Source organism: Solanum tuberosum, unplaced genomic scaffold (genome assembly GCF_000226075.1).
Source record: "Solanum tuberosum cultivar DM 1-3 516 R44 unplaced genomic scaffold, SolTub_3.0 scf00047, whole genome shotgun sequence".
Classification (NCBI taxonomy): Eukaryota; Viridiplantae; Streptophyta; class Magnoliopsida; order Solanales; family Solanaceae; genus Solanum; species Solanum tuberosum.
In genome coordinates this window covers 1,872,068-1,896,049 of record NW_006238973.1, presented here as the reverse complement: position 1 = coordinate 1,896,049, position 23,982 = coordinate 1,872,068, and the positions used below count along the sequence as shown (strand labels likewise).

At 37.0% G+C, this 23,982-nt stretch overlaps 1 protein-coding gene and 1 long non-coding RNA gene across 3 annotated transcripts in view; both read right to left on the bottom strand.

Moving 5' to 3' along the window:
• Nucleotides 1-3,160: 3,160 nt before the first annotated feature.
• On the bottom strand, nt 3,161-12,844 carry LOC102595623 (uncharacterized). Of its 2 annotated transcripts, XR_001473034.1 has the most exons (3): nt 10,325-12,844; nt 4,887-8,748; nt 3,161-4,780 (listed from the first exon to the last, which is right to left on the bottom strand). It is a non-coding gene; the product is annotated as an uncharacterized lncRNA (long non-coding RNA). The 2 variants fall into 2 exon arrangements; XR_366992.2 differs by having other exon boundaries at nt 4,887-12,844.
• A 1,206-nt stretch (nt 12,845-14,050) lies between these two features.
• Nucleotides 14,051-23,982, bottom strand: part of LOC102595293 (FIP1[V]-like protein) — a 15,205-nt gene continuing 5,273 nt past the window's right edge. Inside the window, exons 4-9 of the mRNA XM_006343612.2 lie at nt 23,632-23,700; nt 23,385-23,522; nt 23,098-23,199; nt 22,561-22,898; nt 17,766-19,368; nt 14,051-15,325 (exon numbers count right to left, since the gene is read on the bottom strand). Of these exons, the coding sequence (XP_006343674.1) occupies nt 14,768-15,325; nt 17,766-19,368; nt 22,561-22,898; nt 23,098-23,199; nt 23,385-23,522; nt 23,632-23,700 (2,808 nt within the window). The 3' untranslated portion in view covers nt 14,051-14,767. The remainder of the gene's footprint in view (nt 15,326-17,765; nt 19,369-22,560; nt 22,899-23,097; nt 23,200-23,384; nt 23,523-23,631; nt 23,701-23,982) is intronic.

Here is a 23,982-nt window from a genome sequence, read left to right as displayed (position 1 = left end):
TGATTTGCTAAGCCAAGATGCGGGTCGGATAATCTCAACCCAGTTATCTGGGAATCCGATGAGATCATCATCATCACGGCCTCAAATTTTATGGATAAAAAATGAGAAAATAAACAAACAAAGACGAAAAACAGAGTTTTGTATGAAGAAAAAAACATTTTCCATTTGCATGAATCCAAAAGTTATTGATTATGAATTTAGAGGCTCAGATCTGCAAAAGAAATCGAGGCACAAGAGAGCCGACCACGCCATGGCTGCAAAATCACCGTGATTTGCCAAGCCAAGATACGGGTCGTATAGTCTTCATGCCCGACCCGATTAGCCCAGAATCCGAAGAAATCATTATCTTCATCATCGCCTCTAATTATTTGGATCAAAATTATTCAACAAACACAGAGCAACAGAGTTGTAACCACAGTAGAAGAAAAAGCACAATTTTCCATGTTCAATAATTCATTCATTTCCAGGTAAACATGCATGAATCCAAAAGTTGTTTGATTATGATATTAGAGGCTCAGATCTGCAAAGAGATCGGAGCAAAGAGAGAGACAACCACGCCATGGCTGCAAAATCACCATCAGATTTGCCAAGCCAAGATACGAGTCGTATATTCTCCATGCCCGATCCGGTTAGCCCAGAATCATCATCATTATCATCATTGCCTCAATGGATCAAAACTGAGAAAACCAACCAAGATAGACAGAGAGAGTAATTAATTAATTAACAAAAACAGAATGGCATAGATGTAGAATTGGAAAGTTGAGGAATATATGTATGTTTGTATGGCATGCATGTTCCAATAATTCCCAGGAAATTAACATGAATTCAAGGGTTGTTGCTTCTGGAAAAATCATTGGCTAAACAAGAGAGGGGCAACCACCCTTGTCAAGAAAATCCAAAACTCTCTGTTTTGCCTCTTTTTTTCTCTCTGGGCTAACCTTTTCTTTGCTTGGGAAAATGATCTTCCACCTTCAACTCTTGCCTTTTTTCTTGTTTTATATATACAAAAAACTAGCTCTTGAAGTGGGTGAATTATTATAAATGAAACTTGTCACCAAAAATGTCAAAATGACATAATCAGAATCGTCTAAAATGAATATCGCCTAGTTATAATGTATACTTAAAATTTGGTGTCAACTTTAAAGGATATGGATTTGGCCTATATAATATACAAAACACAAACTATTGTAGGGAATAATTTAGAGGGGGTTATGTGATATTTTTTGAGTAAAATTGTTAAGTAATTTCTATTTTATGGACTCACATATTTATATATTTAAATATAGATATTTTTGTTATTTAAAAAAGCTCAATTTACATATATTTATATAAAATAAAGATGTTATTATCATTTTTCTTATGTCTAATGGATACTTATTTAAAAATGTAAAAGGCCACTTTAAAATCATCAAAATCGATTATATTGTATTGTATGATTAGTTTTATCGTATAGTTTAAAGTAATGATGAAAAATCTTATTTTGTATAACAACCAATTTGGTATTTTTCTTCTCATTTCATCTTACTTATTATTTAATAATTATTTTTTATCCTTTTGATAGAAGCTCTATGTTGTTACCTGCTTATTTTATATGTTTATTATTCAAAATATTGATATGTGAAATTATATAACGACGAAAAATGATACAATCTATCTAATTAATGTATTCATTACAATATGTTCCTTCCATTCATTTTACTTGTCATTTATTCATAAAATATATTTTTATTTTTACTTGTCACTTTTAACATATCAAAAGAAGATAATAATTTTTTTCATATTTTACCTTCAACATTAAATACTTATTTTACAAATTATCATTTAATAAAAATAGTTTAATAATATATCTATATCAATAATTATTTTATTAATAAATATGTCAAGTCAAAATGTGACAAATAAAAATTGAACACTCTTTCTAATAGTTTATTGCGGTCTTGAATGAATTCTTTAGACGATTACAACAAAAATTTGTCGATTGTATCTGTATTTGGATCAAATTTCAAGTAAATGTCTGACTCAAGGAAACATCATGTGGGACATGGGAACCATAAATATTCTTGTGATTCTTTTTAGGTAAATAGTAACGCTGGAAGATAAGATTTATGCAGTCCATAGAAAAAGAAAAAGAAGAAAGTATTCTGAAGCCAAATGCTCTTGAATGGGTAGGAATAAGGGGATAAATTATTTTTTCCCCTTATCTTTTCACTATAATTCGAGTCTAACACTAAATGGTCAAAAAATTTAATTAAAAATTTAAAAAGTCAATAATATTTCTTTTACTTAAAATAAATTGATTTTTTTTAATTAAAAGAATAAAATTATTTAAAAAGATAAAATAACATAATGTGAAATATGTTATTTTATCAGATCAAATTCTGGCCAATTTTTTTTTTAATAAGATAGGTGAGTACTCTTACATAGGTCAATCAAGTCATTATCAATCATTAATATTACTCATATTTGATAAACAATTCATTAGAAATTGGACCTTTGATTCAATATTTTCAAGGTTCAATAAGTAGAAAGTAAAATGTCCAAATAGTATGTTCAATGGCTCAAGAAGAGATTTGCATAGCTATTTCTGAATCAAAGTGAAAGGAAATATGTGATCAATTACATCTTTGTCATGTAAAATCAGTAGTAAAAAATTGAGCTTCAATAATTTTGAAGTTATGAGAACATTGTAAGATAATTCAAAATCAACAAGTTAAATAAATAAAAATTATTGATTTATCAATAATAAGTTACTAGTTTAACAATTTTGTTAATGATGGTAAATTTATAAACCATCTTAGAAGTTAATTTCATACTTCTATTTATTTATGACTTATCTTAAACTTTTGATTATTTTACAATGCATCAATCATTTAGTAATTAAAGATGTTAGATTATGATTTAGAGGCTCAGATCTGCAAAGAAAAGAGAGACGACCACGCCATGGCTGCAAAATCACTGTAATTTGCCAAGCCAAGATACGGGTCGAATAATCTTTCTTCACGCCCAACACGGTTAGCCCAGAAATCAAACAAATCATCATCACTGCCTCTATTGTTATGGATATAATCAACCAAAATCACAAACAGGAAAACACAGGTAAATTGGCTTTAATTGGTCATGGGGTATCATGTATGTATTTCCAATTTCAACGATTCATTCATTTCCAGGAAATTTAAGTTTTTAGAGGCTCAGATCTGCAAAGAGATCGAGGAAAAGAGAGAGGCGACCACGCCATGGCTGCGAAATCACCGTGATTTGCCAAGCCAAGATACGGATCATATAATCTCTATGCCCGATCCGGTTAGCCCAGATTCATCAGCATTATCATCACTGCCTCAATGGATCAAAACTGAGAAAATAAACCAACATTGAGAGAGTACAGAAACAGAAAGCCAGCCAGAATAATTGCTATATATATGTTGGAATATAGTAGTACGTACGTACGTATGTATGTATGTTTTCCTGGTACAAATGATTCAATAATTTCCAGGAAATTAACATGAATCCAAGGGTTGTTGCTTTTTTTGTGTGGAAAAATCATTGGTTAAACAAGAGAGGGGCAACCACCCTTGTAAAGAAATTACCAAAACTCTCTGTTTAGCCTCATTTTACCTGGGCTAACCTCTTCTTTGCTACTTTTTTCACTTGCGAGTTTTTGTGGTTTATATACCCAAAAACTGTTCCATGGAAGAATCTAGAGGGGTTAAGTGGCAATTTTTGAAATAAAGTGTCTTGTTTGTATCTGCATTTGGATCAAATTTCAAGTAAATGACTGACACATGTGGGACATGGGAACTTGTCCATCATTAGTATTCTTGTGATTCCTTTGAGGTAAATGGTACTCCCTCTATCCCTCATTGCTCATTTTCTCCTTACACAAGCCCCTTCAAAGTCATAAATAATTTTATTAATTAATGTAACACTTTCAAAAGGGTAAAAAAAAAATTGAGCAAACTTTTCAAAAGTACAACAAAAAATAATTAAATCAAAAGGGTAAGGAAGGTGGATGTCGTTAAATTGTATATAGTAAGGTGCAACCTGACATGCACCTTACAATTTTAAAAAAATGTAACGTGTTGATTTCAGACTCAATGCCCAAGCAGTTAGGTGTTGATTTCAGACTCCTCCGGTAGAGCTAACAACAAATCAGTGAGTTGTCTTGTGTTACCAAGTTTCAAGACATTGAATCCTTCACGATATTTTGGTGGGAGAGACAACTGCTTCCAAGGAACAATCTCCCAGCCAAGGCACCAACAAAGAGCAAAAAAATTAGTAGAAGATATGCACAAAAGGCCATCAAAGCCATAAGACAAAAAAAACAAAGTTATAGACAGTACCATTCAGCCATGATTCTTCCAACTTCCAAGCTAATTACTGCAATGGATGAGGAAAACTAGAAACTAAGAACAACATATCTAAAGGAATATCCTCATTATTTTATTTGAATACTGAAGATATAGCAAAATTATTGATGCAATATGTGTGCAAAAGAGACTGCTTTCAAATTCACTTGCTCTAGAACTGCCTGCTTTTTATTGATCTTTGGATACAAATTTGCAGGTGCCGAAAAAAGGTGAGTCTCAGATCTGCAGAAACGATCAGGCAAAGAGAAGGTAACCGTGCCATGGCTGCAAAACACCAGTCGTGCACCGTGCATGCGAAAGAGGACTCAAATCACCAGTCAATATTCCACTGATTTGCCAAGCCCAGATATGGGTTAGTAGCCTCAACGCTGAAATTGTTTATCCCCATCATCATCACGCCCAAAAACATTCATTTGCTTGGTTTGCACACAGACAAACATATTCATTATTTGCGAGGAACTACAAACACGGTAACAGAAATAAAAGCAAGAAAAAAAAAAGGAAAGCAAATCATATGCTTACCAGAGAAGGAAGGGAACCACCATCACGAAAATCCCACATTTCACTCAAATGCCTCATTCTTGACCTATTACGGATAAAAGATTTGGCAACACATTACGAGGGAACAACAATATAACTTCACTTGTATGCAAAAAGGTGTGGGTTCGATATATTCCATATACAAGCATAAAAAAAATATACTTTCCTTAGCAAATTGAGGCTCAGATATAAGGCAAAAGAGAAGTCAACGATGCCATGGCTGCAAAACATTGGTTGTGTGTGTGAGAGAAGAAACTCTTATCACAGGTAGCATAATGCCAGGTAGACACTTTTAGCAATCACAGCCATACTGGATTGCCACGCCAAGATACGGATCAGATCGTCTCCATGCCTGAACTGGTTAGCCCAGATTTAGAAAAAGTTATCATCACTGCCTTTTTTAGAGTCCAAAGTCATAAAGGAGACAGACTGAAGAAACAAGGAAACTGAAGTGTTTGGCTTTTGAGTATGTATCACAACAACAGGACCCAAAGAAACCAAGAAACTGAAGTTGATATATTTTCTCTTTTTCTTTTTTTTAAGGGCTGTTGGTTTATTGAGAAGGGGAGAATCATAGGCAAAGCAGAGAGGGGCAACCACCCTTGAAAGAAATCCCATACTCTCTGCTGCCTCATACTCGTCATTTCTGCTAAAATAAGAGACTTCGTTTAGATGAGAGCTTTTAACTGAAGAGACCTCACAAGTCTGCATTTAAGAGAATTCACAACTTCAACTGCAACAATGTCCAAACGCCTACTTATGTTCTTCAACAAATTGAGGCTCAGATGCATGTAATGATATGGCAAAAGAGAAGCCAGTCTCACCATGGCTGCAAAACACCGATTGCATGAGAGGGAGAGAAGTTCTCAACAGGCCACACCGGGTTGCCACGCCAAGATACGGGTCGGTTCATCTCAATGTTCCATGATCAGCACAGAACTACAAGATACATAAGCATCATCATAGCCCCTTTCTGTAGCAGAATGCATCATAAGGGAACACTTTCCAGTTTCCACTAACAATAAGAGAAAATGGGAACAAATATGCAAAGAGCCAAGAGAAGACAGACTGAAGAACTGAAGGTGGCGTAATTGTTGTGGTATACTTGAAAACTGGGGAAATTTCATGAATGATCATCCAGAAAACCAGAAACTGAAGTACTATGTTGCTCTTTCTTTCTCTTAAAGGCTGTTGGTTTGTTGAGAAGGGGAGAATCATAGGCAAAGCAGACAGGGGCAACCGCCCTTGAAAAAAATCCCATACTCTCTGCATCCTCATTCCTCTATTTCTGGGCTAACCTAATAAATGGAATTCGCTTATAAGAGAGCTTAAAACGAAAAAACCTCAAAATTCTGCATTTAAAAGAGAATTTCTCAGCTTCAACAGTCTTTTCAGCTCAAGAGGAAAATGTATGATGATTTTCACAAACAACAATCTTCACAGTCTCTAAAAAGTGGAACAGAGGGAGTAATAAATAAATCAATCAACTAAGGATGAATTTGCAATTAAAAAACTTCCATTTGAGAGATCATTGGCAGCAGAGAATGACAGAGAGGGGTAAAACAACCCATAGGAACTCTCCACAGCTCTCTGTTTTCACCACAACCTCAGACTTGTACTAAGAAGAGTTCCTAGAAAATGAGGCTCAGATCTGTGGTATATCCCTGGGAAAAAGAGATCCAATGACGCCATGGCTGCAAAAACCACCAGAAAATCTGGGGTTATACCCTGCCAAGATATAAACTGGATAATCACAAGTGTTCGATTATTAAGCTCACAAGGGAATGATAAGTTGCTAAAATCATCATTGCCTCTTTAATGCCGTCAATCATATTGGCATAACTTGTGTCTAAACCAAATGAATAAGAGCTTGTTTGGATGGTTGTTAACCATTGTATTGTATTGTAATGTTACTTTAGATAGGCCAATACATAGATAGCCCCTCAAACTTGCCATGAATTGTCAGTTGGACAGTGATCACTTTCAACTTGACAGATGCAAAAAGAGATTCGACATCGCCATGGCTGCAAAAACCACCAGAAAAACTAGCGGCATGCCCTGCCAAGATACGGGTCGGATAATCTCAAATGCCCAATTAATAAGCTCAGAAGGGAATGAAAGATTGATAAAATCATCTTCTCTCACCATTGACAATTTAAACATCAGCTTCAAAGTATCCCATTTATGCAGTTTTTTCTAATTTCCCAGAAATTAAGCTCAAGCAAACAGAGATCCGATGACAACATGGCTGCAACAACCACCAGAAAAATATGAACATGGTTAACTAACATAAATGCAAGACTTGAAAAAAAAATCAGGGGATTACCGGAGAAGGGAGGCAACCACCCCTCAAAAATCCAACATTTCATTCAAATGCCTCATTCTTGAGCAGTTACTTATCAAAAGATGGAGATACATTATGAATTAAAAGCATTAAAACTGCAAATCAGAAGGGCGTGGGTTCAATATATCCCACATTAATCATGGAAAAGATATTTCCCCTTATGCATAGTAAAAGGGTAAATTTGACCCTTTTCCCTTTTTTCTTTAGCAAATCGAGGCTCAGATTTGTGAAATGACAAGGCAAAAGAGAAGCCAACCATGCCATGGGTGCAACACACAATTGCATGTGTGAGTTATGCGTCTCAATTACAGGCCAAACCGGGTTGTCACGCCAAGATACGGGTTGGGTAATCTCCATGCCCGGAATTTGGTTAGCCCAGAAATCATCACTGCCTCTTTAATAGTTTTCGTAGTCATTTTATTGTTGTTGTTGTAGTATAGTTGTGCGTATTGCCTTATGAGCATACGTTTAAGGGTGCAAAATGCAAAAATACCCAGAAACTCAATTGTACTCTCTCTGTCTCTTTCTTTTTAAAGGGCTGTTGGTTTGTTTTGAGAAATGGAGAATCATAAGTAAAGCATAGAGAGAAGGGCAACCACCCTTGATAGAAATCCCATACTCTCTGCCGCCTCATTCTTGCCGTTTTTAGGCTAACCTAACAAAAGGGAATTCACAAGACTTCAAGCATCTTTCGGCTAATTCTTTCTCCTAAGGTTCAGATTTGTTATAAAACCAGGCAAAAGGAGACAAATCAATCGCCATGGCTGCAGACCTCAGTTGCAAAATGGAATACCTTACTGGGTTGCCCCGCCAAGATACGTGCAGCTCCAATACCCAACCCAACTCAACTCTATACAACTTCATTTGTTATCATCACAGCCTCATAGGAAGAAGGAGAAGTAGTAGTAGTAGTAGTGTGCTTCAGTTCACTTTAATATGGACTAGAGAGAGTATATTTTAGCTCAACAGCACATAATATAAGCCAGCAATCCAAACACGCTCGTATATGTGATTAGACCTTTTTCAACTATGGTGGTTTTGGTGAAATTTTGAAAAGGAAATCATCAGCGGAAGAACAGAGAGAGGGCAACCACCATTAAAGACTCCCCAATGCCTCTCCATCACCTCATTTTTTCCGTCTAGAGTTGCAGAACACACTTACTTTAGGTCATTTTGTTCAAATGCCTAAACAGTCTTTTAGCTCTAGAGGAAAATGTCTGATTCATCTTTCACAAACAACAATCTTCATAGCCTCCAAAAAGTGGAACAGAGGGAGTAATAAATCAATCAACTAAGGGTGGTTTTGCAATTGGAAACACTTTTATTTGAGAGATCATTGGCAGCAGAGAATGACAGAGAGGGGCAAAACCACCCATAAAAACTCTCCACAGCTCTCTGTTTTAACCGCAACCTCAGATTTATACAAAGAAGAGTTTCCAGAAAATGAGGCTCAGGATCTGTGTTACATTCCGGGCAAAAAGAGATCCAACGACGCCATGGCTGCAAAAATCACCAGAAAATCTGGGGTTATGCCCAGCCAAGATACGAGCCAGATAATCTCAAATGTCCGATTAATAAGCTCATAAAGAAATGAAAGGTTGCTAAAATCATCATTGCCTCTTTAAAGCCGTCAATCATACTAGCATAACTTGTATCTAAACCGAACGAATCAATAACAACTTGTTTGGATGGTTGCTACCCATTGTATTGTATTGTATTGTTACTTCAGATAATGGGACCATATATTTATATAGGGGACTTCCAAAAATATATTATCTTATCGAAATCAGTCATTTTTTCCACTGGCCCAAGCCAGGGCAGGAGAAAAATATTATTTGAGAGAGTATATTAATTTATCGAGTATCAATTTTTAGAGAGGTTTTACTGTAGTTTATATTCTCGGAGCCCTTGAAATAGAGAGCATCTTAGTAGTGTGAGTATTTTAACTTCTCCTGAAAAGGGTGTGGGTTCAATATCTCCCACATTTATCATGGAAAAGATATTGCCCCCTATGCATGGTCATGGTGAAGGGGTAAATTTGACCCTTTTCCCTTTTTTCTTAAGCAAATTGAGGCTCAGATTTGTGTTATGATAAGGCAAAAGAGAAGTCAACCACGCCATGGCTGCAACACACGATTGCATGAGTGAGGTCTCAATTACAGGCCATATCGGTTGCCACGCCAAGATACGGGGTGGGTAATCTCCATGCCCGAAATTCAGTTAGCCCAGAAATCATCACTGCCTCTTTAATAGTTTTCATAGTCAATAGTCATGCGGTTGTTGTAGCATAGTTGTGTGTATTGCCTTATGAGCATACGTTTGGGTGCAAAAATGCAAAGAAACCCAGAAACTCAAGTGTATCTCTCTGTCTCTTTCTCTTTTAAGGGCTGTTGGTTTGCTTTGAGCAATGGAGAATCACAGGCAAAGCATAGAGAGAAGGGCAACCACCCTTGATAGAAATCCCATACTCTTTACTGCCTCATTCTTGTCTTTTTTAGGCTAACCTAACAAAAAGGAATTCACAAGAATCAAGGTCTTTCAGCCAATTCTTTCTCCTGAGGTTCAGATTCATTATAAAACCAGTCAAAAGGAAACAAAACAACCGCCATGGCTCCAATGCCCAAGCTAACTCTATACAACTTTATTTGTTATCATCACATCCTCATCTTATAATTAAAAGCTAGCAACGGTACATATACCTTACCCCGGTCCTTTTTGGGGACTAGAGAAGTTGTTTCCAATAGACTCAGCTCAAGAAAATCAGAGTCCAGAACCTAACTGACTGGAAGAAAAAAACAACAGAAACTAGTGTGTACTCCATCTTTCTCTCTTTCTCTTTATTAAGGGCTGTTGGTTTGTTTAGAAAATGGAAGAATCATAAGCAAAGCAGAGAGAAGGGCAACCACCCTTGATTAGAAATCCCATTACTCTCTCTGCTGCCTCATTCTGAGCTATTCTAACAAAAAGGGGTTCACAAATAATTACTTGCCAAAACTGAAATGGTTTTTTCTTTTGAGGTTCTAAGCAACCGCAATGGCTGCAGACCTCAGTTTGCAAAACAATAGAAATGCCTTACCGGGTCGCCCCGCCAAGTACGTGCAGCTCCAATACCCGGCCCAATTCCATTTGTCATCGTTACAGCATCAACAAGTGAAGAAGCAGAAGCAGTTTTCAAAAGTGTTAATAGGCTCAGATCTGTAATACAAAATCAAGCAAAAAAGGAGACAAAGCAACCGCCATGGCTGCAGACCTCAGTTAGCAAAACAATGGAAATGTCTTATACCGGGTCGTCGCCCCGCCAAGATACGGGCTAACTCCAATATGCCTGACCCAACTCTAGAAAACTTCATTAGAGAGCTCAACATTTAGCCAATCCAAACAAGCTCTTAGTATAGATGATAAGACCATTTTCAAGTATGGTGGTTTTGGTGAAACTTAGAAAAGGGAAATCATCGGCTGAAGAACAGAGAGAGGGCAACCACCATTATAAACTCCCCAATGCCTCTCCATCCCCTCATTTTTTCCCATCCAGAGTTTCAGAACACAATCTTTGGATTGCTATTTTATAGTACATGTATCTTTCTTTTACATGCGTTACATTTTTACTATTCACATTTTCTTTTAAAATTATACTAATTAATAAGTTCGATACATATTTTCACTCTTCGAATTCAAAGTTAGCACATAGAAGATATAGCAATTGTTTGGTGCTCGTTAATAATCATTAGATGTTGAAACTGAGAGTGTGTTTGATTGTCTTTCTTTTGTTCATGGTTTGATATTCTGATGTGAGGAAAATATTTGGTTGAAAAGTGTGTAAATAGATATCTTTTTTTATTTTTTTATGTTCGGTAAGTAAACAAAATTGTTTAACAATAGTAATGAATGAGATAGGAAGAGAGTAGTATGGTGGTCAAGGGGCTGGGATCAAAAATATTGGAAGGAGACAATCAACTTGAAATATTATTTATAAAACTTATTTTCCCTACTTGCTTCCGTTATTTCAACTTAAGTAAATGAAGGCGAAGATTGGTCGATATCCCTTGGTAACAAAAATCTAGTAAGGTAATCATTCTTGGAATGGGAAGAAGAGGTCCATTTCTTTGATTTCAAACAGTTGAAATGTTGTATAAACTGTGTTCTTCTTTGATAAGAGAGCGAGTTGAGCTGAGGTTTTTACTGATGAAGAACACCTGAATCAGTAAAGTTTAGCTAGAGAGTAACAACTTGATCTTCCCAAAGGTCATATATTTACATTACTACGCCAAGAACAGCTCGGTTCTATTTACCGGTGAGTAAGGAACATGGATGGAAAGTGGAATCCATGATAGAATACAACTATTAGCATTCAGATATTACTGCCCATCACAATGCTCTGCCTAATTCATATTCTCAAGTGTTCTACTTATTTTACATTCTCGACCAATTATTCTCTCAACTAGGCTCAGATATGTCACAAAATCGGGACACCGCCATAGCTGCAAACAACAATCTAGTTGGATAAGCTAAATGAATCCCTAACATCCATTCCACTCAATTATGACCTATTTCATCCCAATACTCGTTACACCATTTACAACACAGTTTAGTTTTCCCTACCAAGATTCGGTTCGACCTGACCAAAACCTGATTAACTCAATAAGCTCTATATCATCACAGCCTATTCGTATTGGACTTCATTAAGGCTCAGATAAGTATAATCAAGACAAAGGAGACAATGCACCCGCCATGCCTGCAGACCTCGGTTGCACTACGAATAGGCATTCCGGGTTGCCCGGCCAAGATACGGGTACAGCTCTCTTGCCCCATTAACTCTAAACACCTTAATCATCACAGCCTCTCATCCGTAACAAAGTGGTAGGGTTGGAGAAGGTGAATATGACGATGACAAAACGAAGAACCAAAAGAGTCAGATCTTAAACCTGAACCCTTCTTCCTTCCTGTATATATATATAGAGAGAGAGATGAACAATGAATGTGTGTATACACATACTGCAGTAACTTCCGATTTTAAGGCTCAGATCTGTATAATCAGAGCAAAGGAGACAATGCATCCGCCATGGCTGCAGACCTCGGTTGCACTACCAAAATGTCTTCCGGGTCGCCCCGCCAAGATACGGACCCTGCTCCTTTAACCCCATGAACTCTAGACACCTTAATCATCATAGCCTCTCATGCATTACAACAACAACAACCATAATAATAATAATAATAATAACAACAACAACTCCAACCATCGCGAAAACCCTTTTCAAGGATTCGCAGATGATGATGATGATGAGGAAAAAGAAGAAGAAGAAGAAACAGTAAAAGGGTCAGATCTTAAACCCTAAACCTTTCCTTCCTGTATGTGAATATATATATATATATAGATACATAGATGTATGTGTGTGAACACATACATACTGCAAAAACTTCCGATTTTTCATCGGAAGTTTCAATACAAGAGCAGTACCAAACGACGCCCTAAAGATAAATGGTGGTTTATTTGAAGTTTTCTTCGCGAAAATGGAAACATCACCGGCGAACAGAGAGAGGGCAACCACCATTAAAACTCCCCAAATACCTCTCTGTTGCCTCATTTTTTTTCTGTCTAGAGTTCATGGTAAAAACACACGCAGAAGGAGATGACTTTATTTATAGTACTCTATAGTCTCCTCATTTTACGTTTCTATCCTTGCATTTACTCATTATTTGCAATCTCGAAATTCCAACTAACGATCGGTTCGATTTTGAAGTTTATCTGTTTGATTTATTGGTTATCAATTTGATTTATTAGTTATCGATTTGAAGATATCCTAAATCGTTATTGAACTATTAAAATTTTGACTTATCGATTATCATCCTAAATCGTTATTGAACTATTAAAATTTTGACTTATCGATTATTAATTATTAGTTCGGCTATCGCTTTAACCGCTAAGATTTGACCAAAAAAACCCGTTGAAAATCACTTGAAACAAGGTGACAAACCAAATGAATCATACACATGAAATGACATTTTGCATCATGTTCAAAAGCAAACACCGATACATTGTAGAATAACCGAGAATTTGAGAGAGTCAGAAATAGAAGTGTGAAACTAAACTCTAAGTCAAAAACTTTATATAATGAATGATATAAAAATAATTTATTAATTTGCTATTAGGCTATCGGCTAACACATCAAGTTAAAACCCCAAACTGTTAAGAACTGATAACCTGATAATTAAAAAATAAAATCATTACCAAAATCGCTAACTAATAATCTATTACCAATAAATCAATAACTTGTTTTTTTATTCGAGTTATCAAATTGCACATTGGATGAATACAATCTTCATGGTTAAATACGCTTAATCGGATATCACAAAAGAAAATCAAATTTTATCAATAATTAAGACATCAAAAACGTGTATAACTCTAAAATGTTTCCTTTTGGATGAATACAATCTTCTCGCTATTGTATTTCCTTTTCAAATTTTGTGTTGATATGCTTTATCGAACAATCTCTCTAATTTCACGAAATGCGAATTACATTGCATTATGTCGTTATTGTTGCATCCTGCTCTATTCAATGCTCATTTCTATCATCTGCAATCATCAGTTTCATCAAACTTCTTTCGAAGTTCACTTTCTGCAAGTTGCATCTCCAAACCTCATGTTCACTTTCAGCAAGGTAGACACCACCCTTCCAGACAACATTTATGCAATGCTTGATAAGCGATCGACGAGCCTCATGTTACGATTTTTCGACTTTGTCAACCACAGGAAATTATTATAGAAAAAAAAAAACGAAAAAGCTACAAGAGAATAGAGAACATCTGCGTGGTAAAAAGATTTTCTTCTCTTCTGTTATAATTTCTGTAACTCAGATATTTTTCTCTAGCACAACATACAAAAATCGCGTTCTGACTTTGTGCTCCAGCGAAACAAATAAACTTTCCAAGAGACAAAGCAGTTAACCACGATACATACTACACGGGTAAGGGCAATTTCAGGTCCCTGTTTCCTAGTTCCAGATTCTCCTGAAATTTGCTTCTCTGCCATGGTCCCTTCATCTTGTAGACACCGAGTTTTAGTTCCTGAAGTTCATAGTCCAAAAAAGTGACAGCAAACACAGAAGACTCCTGGCAGGGAGTGGCCTTCAAGGAAGAATGACCATGGAGGGCATAGTTATCAGCCATAGTCGCTAACTATGGTTCTCGAATACAGTGTTTACTACTACTCATACACTATAATTCAATGTCATTTAATACCCAAAAATGTAATTCTGGCACCCCAACAATGGGCCACTATGATGTTAGGCTTACTGGTATATACATGTATTACAGAATTAAGAAAACCAAATAGATAATCTCAACATGGTTACAGATTCCCAAATCTACTATGGGAGGTCTACACAAACCTCAGATCCTGAATAGACAACAGCAGTACAGGCGTCCTTAAGTTGTGCACATTGGTAACACATTAGCCAAGGAGGGCATATACTCCATGAGAAGGAAATAAGCCATCAAACAAAGATGTTCCTTGAATTCTCATTTAATTGCTTGTCCATCTCCTCCTGCGTGCTGGACGCTCAGGCTTCACCTCTGAATCTGGAGGGGTTTCGCTTTGTACTGAGGATAATGGATCACCTTCCACCTTTTTACTTACTGGAGCTTCTTTCTCACTTGGCATTGGAAGCTTGAAGCGCTCACTACGCTTCTTCAACTTCTCAACTGTCTCCAAGTGTTTATCCTCCACAGGTTTTGTTTCTAGGCTATTAATCTCAGGGGCAGCTCCATTTTTATTGTTAGCTGCAGGTTGTTGATTGTCTTCGACCATCTTTAAAGCTTCATCTTGATTTTTGTTAGCTAATGAAGTACCGGTTCCCTTGTGTACATTGTTATCTTTCATGTTCAAGGAAGATGATTTAGCATCGTTACCAAAGTCTCTTTCCTTGTGGCTTGTCCATCGTTCCAACTTGGAACGTCCCCTCCTGGAATCCTCCTGCTCATCATCTGATGAAGCTGCTTCCTGATGTTTCTTGGAGGATTGGCGATTCCTGTGGATCTTGTTGTCACTGGTTCCTTGCACAAATTTTCCCTTTGAGTTCACCTGAGGTAAGGCAGGAAGGAAACATGTAGCTTATAGGAGGTTAAATTAGAAAATGGAAGAATAGGTTTCTACACCCCCACACCAACCCTACTTTGATAGATCCAGATTCCTCTTTTTGGACATCATTGCTTCACTAAATGCACCATGGGTCTAAACTAGAAAGTCAGGGTAATTTGGATCACATATGACTGTTCCTGGATATTTATGCAAATTAAATCTTGTGTGCTTCTTAAGTTTCTTTTGCCAACTTAGTGTTTGATAGTTGTGTTTTGAAAGCATAAAATCTTTTCCAAAACAATCTAAACTTAGTTTTTCAGAACAATACTTCCAGTCAACCCATCATGATGTTAACTGTCTGTTTGGAATCCAAATGCACCTTCTGCATATAGAAATTAGTTTTTAATTGTCCCACAGCATTAGCTCATGATTAAGTACACCTACAATCTAGTCAACAGACATTTCTGTAATGACCAAGTATGTTTGAGAGTACAAGCTTACAAATATCAAAGAATCCAAGCCAATTTTGAAATAAGTTCCAATTTGGGCTCACAACAAGCTGCAAGGGGTTACAACTTACGACTAAGTTCCAAAATGGCTCGCATAACTATTTCTCATCTGCAAATTACCCATAGCATAATAGAGTGCATAAGAAATTGAGTCCTGTCCAAAAAGACCCAAGGAGTTAAGGAACAAGAGTGTCTGAAAAAATTGACAATTCCCTTCATATAAATTAATGATAACATTTTCTTAAAAAACTTTTGAAGCTCTGATATTCTTGTCTATATAAATTATTGGATGCTCTATCAAGTAGTATGTAAAGACTTCCCCATCACATCAACAGGATTATTTAATTAGTTTAGATATTTGGAAAAAACTCAACAAGGAAGTTGAAATTTCTATGTAATCTTGCCTTCAAGCCCCATTAGCACTGCTCATCACTTTTTCCCCTTCCGTTCAGCCATTCGTTCTCCTAATATTTTTAACACATAAGCTAAGACAGATGCCACCATTATATATAACTTTTGTTAATAATGTGGTGTCCATGCCAGCTTACTCGTACCTCGACTATTCGTGTGTATATTAGCTACTTCCCATCCATACAGCCATATAGGTAATAGGCAATAGGTAACACTGACCATAGTTGTAAATTAAAAGTAAAAAATCTCAACTAGTACTCTTAGAAAGAAATATCAAAAGCTTCTTAAGTCATCAAATGCTGAAAGAATCTCCGTGAAGTACCATTTAAGCCAACAGAGTACCTACACCATGGGTAATCAGAGTACCAGACCTCTTGTAATAGCTAGAACTTCCATTAAATAGTTCACCATGCAGTCTCTTTTTGTCTTTACCTTAAAAAACTTTTCATGAACATTAGAAAACAACTTGTTAGAGCTTCCAAGGGGTTGCCTAACAGGCGAGAGTGAAAGTAAACACCTTGAGAACCAAGGTTCAAGTCATAGCAGAGGCTTCAGAGATTTCTGTCTATCTGCCTAAGTATCTTTGTTGGTGTGAAAGTTGGTCCAGACACCACCATTATTGCCATACCCCCCACCCACCCCACCCCACAAAAATAAACTCAGAAAAAAAGAAGGAGAAACCGATTAACATCACATCACATCTTTTGGTCTCTCTCCACCTAATATCTATCCCGTGGCATCAAATTTTGGGTAGGTCTAAATTTTTTGGGGAAATTAGAACTTGGGAAAAAATTGAGAACAATTTTGGGAAAAGATGTGCTTAGATACATTTTGAAAGATTATTTTTGGGTTTCTGCCCGATGTTTTGGTACCGACTTTTACAGAACTGGCTAATTTTGAAAGATATTCCTTTTCGAGAACTTTTGAACTAGAATGAATAAAGTTGAGTAGAGTAGAAGGATAAAGAGGATTCATTTTTTAAAAAACCATGGTATCTGGGCCAGCTTGCGTGCACCTCGACTAACTCCTCGGAATACATGTCACCTCTCCCCACCTTACCCTCTACGAGATAACTTTGTCCACCAAGGCTCGGACAAATAGAAAGAAATCACCCAGTGTTTTTAGCACACTGCTGGTATTTAAACCTGAAAATTCATGGTTCTCAACCTATTTCATCGACTACTAGGCACCCCCTTGGGTAAAATATCACCACCTAGCTAATTTGGATTGAGGTGTTACTTATCATGTATTTTTTTTTTTGTTAAAACCTACCCTTTTGACTGTCTTTATTTCAGAAAGCATTTTATTTTGATTTCAGGGAAGTCTGCTTTAGAAAAAGACCAAACAAAGTCGTCTTAATATTTGGAAGTTTTTTCAATTCCAACACTAACTGTGCATCTGTTACTATATGAGTAAAATTTGCTATCCCCATCTTCACAGACAGTCGTAAGTCACCATCATTAATGCAATGTGACAACAAAAACTTGGAAGACTATTGATATAAAATAGAAATAGGTACTTACCAACTCATTTTTCTGTCCATTCAATTCATCTTCGTTCATGTTCAAAGCCATCTGGGAGTTATGATCACCTTCAAATTCTTTACCCTTCTTTAAATAATCTTTATGTCTTTTCTCATTAACCCTGGAGTTATCTGAAGCAATAGGAGCACGATCTTCACGTGAGCTCACCCTGTCATGCCTTGCTCTTCTTTCATCGTCACGTGTCCTCAGCCTCGATGGACTTTCATTTTCAACACGATCCCTCCTTCTAATATGGTCAGCATGCCTCACATCCTTTGAGTGCTGATCAGAGTTTCTATACTCATCTTTCCCTCTAGATTGACCAGCCCAAGCTTTTTCTTCCGAAACACGTCCAGCCCGCATCCCGCCCCTTATTTCTTCTCTCTCCCTTTTTGGTAGTGTCTCTTCATGTGACTGTTTGAGCCTATACCACTCCTCACGTTCTCGCTGTCTATCACTCCTCTCCCTCTGAAACACTCCATCTTCTTTGTGCCTGATATAGAGCTGCTCATCTTCTCGTAGTCTCATCAGCTCATCTCTCTTTCGGTGATCTGAGGCATCATCTCTCTCTCGCTTTCTGCGAACCATAGTTTCTCCATGGGAATGGAAGGTTTCTTCCTTGTCAATGTGTTCCCTACTTAATTTTACCTCTTCTTTCCTTCTTTTATTGTGGCGATCATCCAAAGTATCGTACCTCTTCAACTCATCCCTGTCTCTGTGCCTTGCTCCCATATCCTTATCATAATCAGGCCTTAAAGTAACGTTCTCCAGCTGTTTTCTGTATAAATGGCGCTCTTCTCTATCACTTCCCTCAAATTCTCGAGCCTTGCTGCGGTGTCTAATTCCAATTTCATCAATAAGCTCCCTCTTTCGGGGTTCTTCCATTTTTGCTCTCCTCCCCTGTAGATCGTCATCCCTTCTTTGCCATACTCCCTCCGAATATTCGCGTTCCCTTCGCCGGTCAATGTAATGGGCTGAACTAGAGTCAGCGCCTTTACGGGAATAAGAATCTTCCCTCCCTTTCACTACAACAGAGTGCTTTTCTGCTTCTTTCTCATTGCGGGCTTTCTTTCGAACTCTATCCTCGTCTCTGGCAACTGTTTTTTTGGCATTATCTATGCGCATAGAGCGTCCACCTTGAACAACTTCCTCATCCATATCATCCTGTAACTTGCGATAACCTCGACTACTTCCAGATTGGACTTTGCTATTCTCGCTACTTCTTCCAGCCTTGGAGTCTTCTCCATCATCAGTTTCTTGAGGAGAAGACTGTTCATGTCGTGAACTTAACTTTTGCTTTTTTGCAGAATGTAGAAATTCATCATTCATGGCTTCACTATCAGTTCTCGCATCCAAAGTCATTTCCTCCCTCTCAACTTCACTGTTTGTGTCTTCTTCAACAATTTGATCAGGGATATCATCTCTATCTTCCATATCTTGCTCCTGAGCAGGTCTATCAGCAGTGGGAGACGGAGGGACAGGAGTGTGTGTACGATCAACACTTTCAAATGATTCTTCCTTCTGACTATCAACTTGGAGCCTATCTCTGCTATTGCTGGGAGTAAGGTCAGGTGATCTGTCGCGTGCACTTACCTTTTTTCCCCTGGAATAAAAAAAGGGGAGACAGCCAAAATTAGGTTAACACAAGACAATAGACTCCAAGAAAAGAAGAGGGTAACAACAGCACTGTTTTAACAATAGCAAGAGTAAATGGGAAGATAGCATAATGTGTGACTAAACTTTACTCCCTTAAGACATCCAAATAAGATAGAAAGCTTTTCAAAGAACTTAATAAGAATGGTGATATGAGCCAGAGATTCCCAGATTCTTGAAGTTGCTTGTCCAAAAATAGATTGATCATAGTCTAGGGAAATCATTGGTTCAGAAAAAGCTAAATAAGTTTAAAAAATCTGAAACATTAAAGACAAATAATATCTCATGACACATGCAACAAGATTTATAATGTGCATCAAATTTTGAACTCCGGGTTATTGCATTGGTAGAGGCAGCTACCAATCAAATACAACATAATAACCTAATAAGCAAGGATGGGTGCACTCTTGTTTAGAGTTTGTTTGTATTATATCTTCTGATACCCCCTTATAATTTAAGGGCCTCTCATGGGCTTCCTCTGAATCTTACTTGCTTGTAATAATTAAGTTTCTAACTAGAAAAAATAAAAGGGAGGGACTTGGACATTGCTAACAAAGCTATCACCAGTATATTTTGATGTTTGGACCTCCACATTTGTCTGGCTTAACTTAATAGGCATCTTCAAACAACATGACACAGAGTAGATCACACAACAGGGCCATAAGGTAAAGTTGCCGAACACAGTTAAACAAAGTACATTAAAGCCACACAACAATATATACTACCCAACATATATAACTAATAAAACCATAAGTTAGGGTGACCAACTTATGGCATTTAGTTGATTTGGCTTATAAGCACTTTTCGTGTTAAGCAAATTTATAGAAGCTAGGTTGACCACTGACCAGCTTAGAGCTTTAGCCAAACATACTCTTACTCTAACACATGGAAAACAAGTTCCGGAATAGAATAAGAGGTGGGGAGTCCACAAACGCCTAACCCGGTCCAGGTAAGGGTCAAAACTCAAGGGGTGTGATGTAGGTAGTCTACCATGGTACAAGCATCAGTGGTGGAATTAAGCTTTAATACCAACTATGTGGTATATGTCTACATGGATCTCCTTTGTTGACATTATGTTATGTTTTTAGATAAGTCCATATTACTTCTAAGGGATTGTACGTCCATTGAAATAACATTTTTGTATATAATTTAAGTTGGCCTCGTCTCCCTCTGTCTCCATCAATCATCGCAATGTCGTGGATACAAACAATCCATATAAGACACCTTTCCTTGATTCATTCTATGTGTACTACTTGCATCCACTATCCGAAGTAATCATTCTAATCGAGTCTAATCTCGTAGGATGACACAACCATCTTAACATTCTCACTTATACTGCAATTCATCTTTTTTATGACCGAGAAATCGGCCTACGAACAACTCTTAGGAACAACTGCAATATTCAAAACTTTGGATAGTGAGCATTCCCTTCCACCCTTGCCCATTCAAATACCATGCTTAGTTCCTATGACGCAAGGCCCGAACCCCGAACTAGTTACCAAAGTCACAAGTTCCTCTACCTTTACCACTTAAACAAAGCCTTGAGGACTACTTTAAGTACAATCATCGTGTAGATATGCTAAGCCTTAAAGGCCAACAATTACTCGTTCACATTGTTGCGCTCATAATAGTTCTGTAGAAATTTCTCTCATTTCGTCACGTATCTTCCAATTGCATCACCCTCATATCACGTCTCCATTTTAGTGATCTAATTTATGACATGATTGGATAGACTTATTTTAAGTGCTTTCGGTTTTTAAGCTCTTTCTCTATTTTTTGTGGTGTTTGGAAAAGATAAAATGTGTTTTTAAGCACTTATTTTTAAATCAAAAAGCACAAAAATAAATTAAAAGTTGGGTATGACTAACTTATGGCTTTTAGCTTATAAGCTATTTTTTTTAAAAAGCCAATCAAAACAGACTCTTAATGTGTTTTAACTTTTATAAATCATGTCATTCTCCTCGTAAGATATTGGCTTTCTCATTTAAGCACCACAACCACTAAGTTCTTAGGTTCTCCCAACAATTAGAAAGTGTAGCATGCTTGAATCTAACTAGGAGTTTGCATTGGTAGGGGAACCAAAAAAAAAAAATCTAGTTACTATAGATATAGGCAAAGCATTTTATGCAACATGGCGAGAGGCATAAGCCCCGAAACACGTGGCACAAGTCCACTCCATATATCCCATCAATTTTCGGGGCATAAATCTCATATATTTTCTATTACTCAGAAAAATAATCAGAAGTACAATTTTCAATAATTTTGCAAATAAATTCAAATAAATCACCAATAATATAGAAAAAAATATTATAATTATTTTAAAGATAATCTTTAAAATGAAATCATCATCCACTCCATCATCAATCTCTACATCTACTAGTCTTTCCCACCTTCAACTAATATTTGCATTGATTTTTTCTTTATATATTTCAAATAAGGAGAAAGATAAAATGTGTAAGAACAATGAAAAAAATGGATAAAGTTGTCTCACAAACATAGTATCATGGAATCTGTATCCTATCAATTTCAAGCATAATCATCTAAAAGTATGATTTATGGCAGTGACATTTTTATGAGAGTTGCTTTCTTTATTTATATATATTAGAAAAAATCACTATAACATGAAAACATGATAGCATAAGTATAAATATAATTACTGATTACACTATAGTAAAAAATATGATGTATAGCAAAAATACTTTTAAAATAACAAAAAATAAATTTACCCCCAAGGCACACACTTTTACTGCCAGAGCTTATGCCTCAAATTGGATCCTCGACCCCTCACAAATCACAACTATAATACCAAAATTGGTGCCACAACCATGTTGTAATTTTACATTGAACCAAGGCCACCAATGGCTTGAAACAGCTGAGAATTCTCCGAAAATCAGGAAGATGGGCAATAGACACAACTACATTAGAATATCTAATGCTTAATTGCATTTAAATGATGAGGATAGTTTGAAGGGTTATTTGACACTCCCATTCTTTTCATTGTAGACAGTGAAGTTTTGCAAACACCAAAAAATAAGTGAAACTTTATCTGCTTCTATCTATGTTACCAATTAAAACAGGAAAAAGGATTAAGTTTCACGTGGTCTGAAAGGTAAAACCATTATTTACGCAACATATATAGTACCTTTCCTCTTGTTGAGAAACACAATTCTTGTTGTCATATGCAGAAGTCTGTCCTCCAGAATCAGAAACAAACTGACCAGGAGCCTCCGAGGAGAAAGGAGCCACTCCATCTCCTTTGGTTAAATGATCACCTATAGGGTTTATAAACTGTGTTCTCTTAGCATTGGCCTCTCGCTTGTGGCTCTTATAAGGATGCTGAAAACCATCAGATTCTTGAACATGTTCCTGCAGGGGTCCTCTTCTTGCATCACCTCTAAAATCCTCTGTCGAAGGAATATTGTCCAATTGCACTTCATTCTTGTCAATCCCTGTGTATTGGTCATCATCCTGGCACACAATCTGTTCACCCAAGAAAATGTCAACAGAGATAAATAAAACAAAATGTAGAAAATAAGAAGCAGTACAGTCTTGTTAGAAACATGCAAAAATTAGGGAAACAATAATGCAGAGTGATCTCAGCATGAAATTCTGCTTCTTTTTTCTATTTTGATAGACACCTCCTTTTGGATTCGGAAAAAGACAGGGTCAGATCACTCACTTCAATAATTGCATCCGAGTCACGCTGTCGTGGTGGTCGGGTATCAATTGATGGTAGGCGATCACCAGATCCGGTTTCAACCTGTATCGGTCTTCCAGTGGGCTAGTAGAACATCACATCAGTGAGTAAATAGTATGAAAACTAATATCTGAAACTTTGGTATCATTACTTATTATGGTTAAAGATGAAATAGTAAGCATACTTCACCCAATCGCCAAGTTAGAAAGTTAGGCCCACAAAATACCAGAAAAGTTTCTAAACGTAAGGCTTGAGTTCAAAATACATACTAGTGGTGGTCTCATGCGCATTGATCCTCTTGCTAGGTCATTTGCAGTTCCATCAGTTTTACCATTCAAATTTTCCGATGGAATGTCTTGCATACCAGCTGCAGCTGCAAGTTCTGGGGGCATTTCTGGATCATATTCCTAAAATGAATACCAAATAAGAATAAGAACAATTTGAAGTATGATAAGCATCTTAGACATGCACGTCTTGCTGAAGATAGTATCTTCATCTGCATAAGCATTATATTACCTGCTCTGTCCTCCCACTTTCATACACCCGAATTCTTCCTTGCATAGTTGACTCGAGTCGAAGTTGTTCCTGGAGCAAAGATTGATAATCATATTTCAAGATTTCCACTCGACAGAACCAATGCATTCACACATACTAAACATGCATTTTGTGGTTGCACTCCAAAACAGTCCTCCTTCCTAGCTCTCTTCATGCATGCACAATGTCTCACAGGCATTGAGAGGCTAGCCCCTGTGCCATGGGGCGCGACCAACAGATTATGGGGTATGGCTGGAAAGCACCCATGATAACCAGAACAAAGAGAGGAGAAGGGCCATGCTAAAAGAAGAAGGGGAAGGGGAAGGGGCGGGG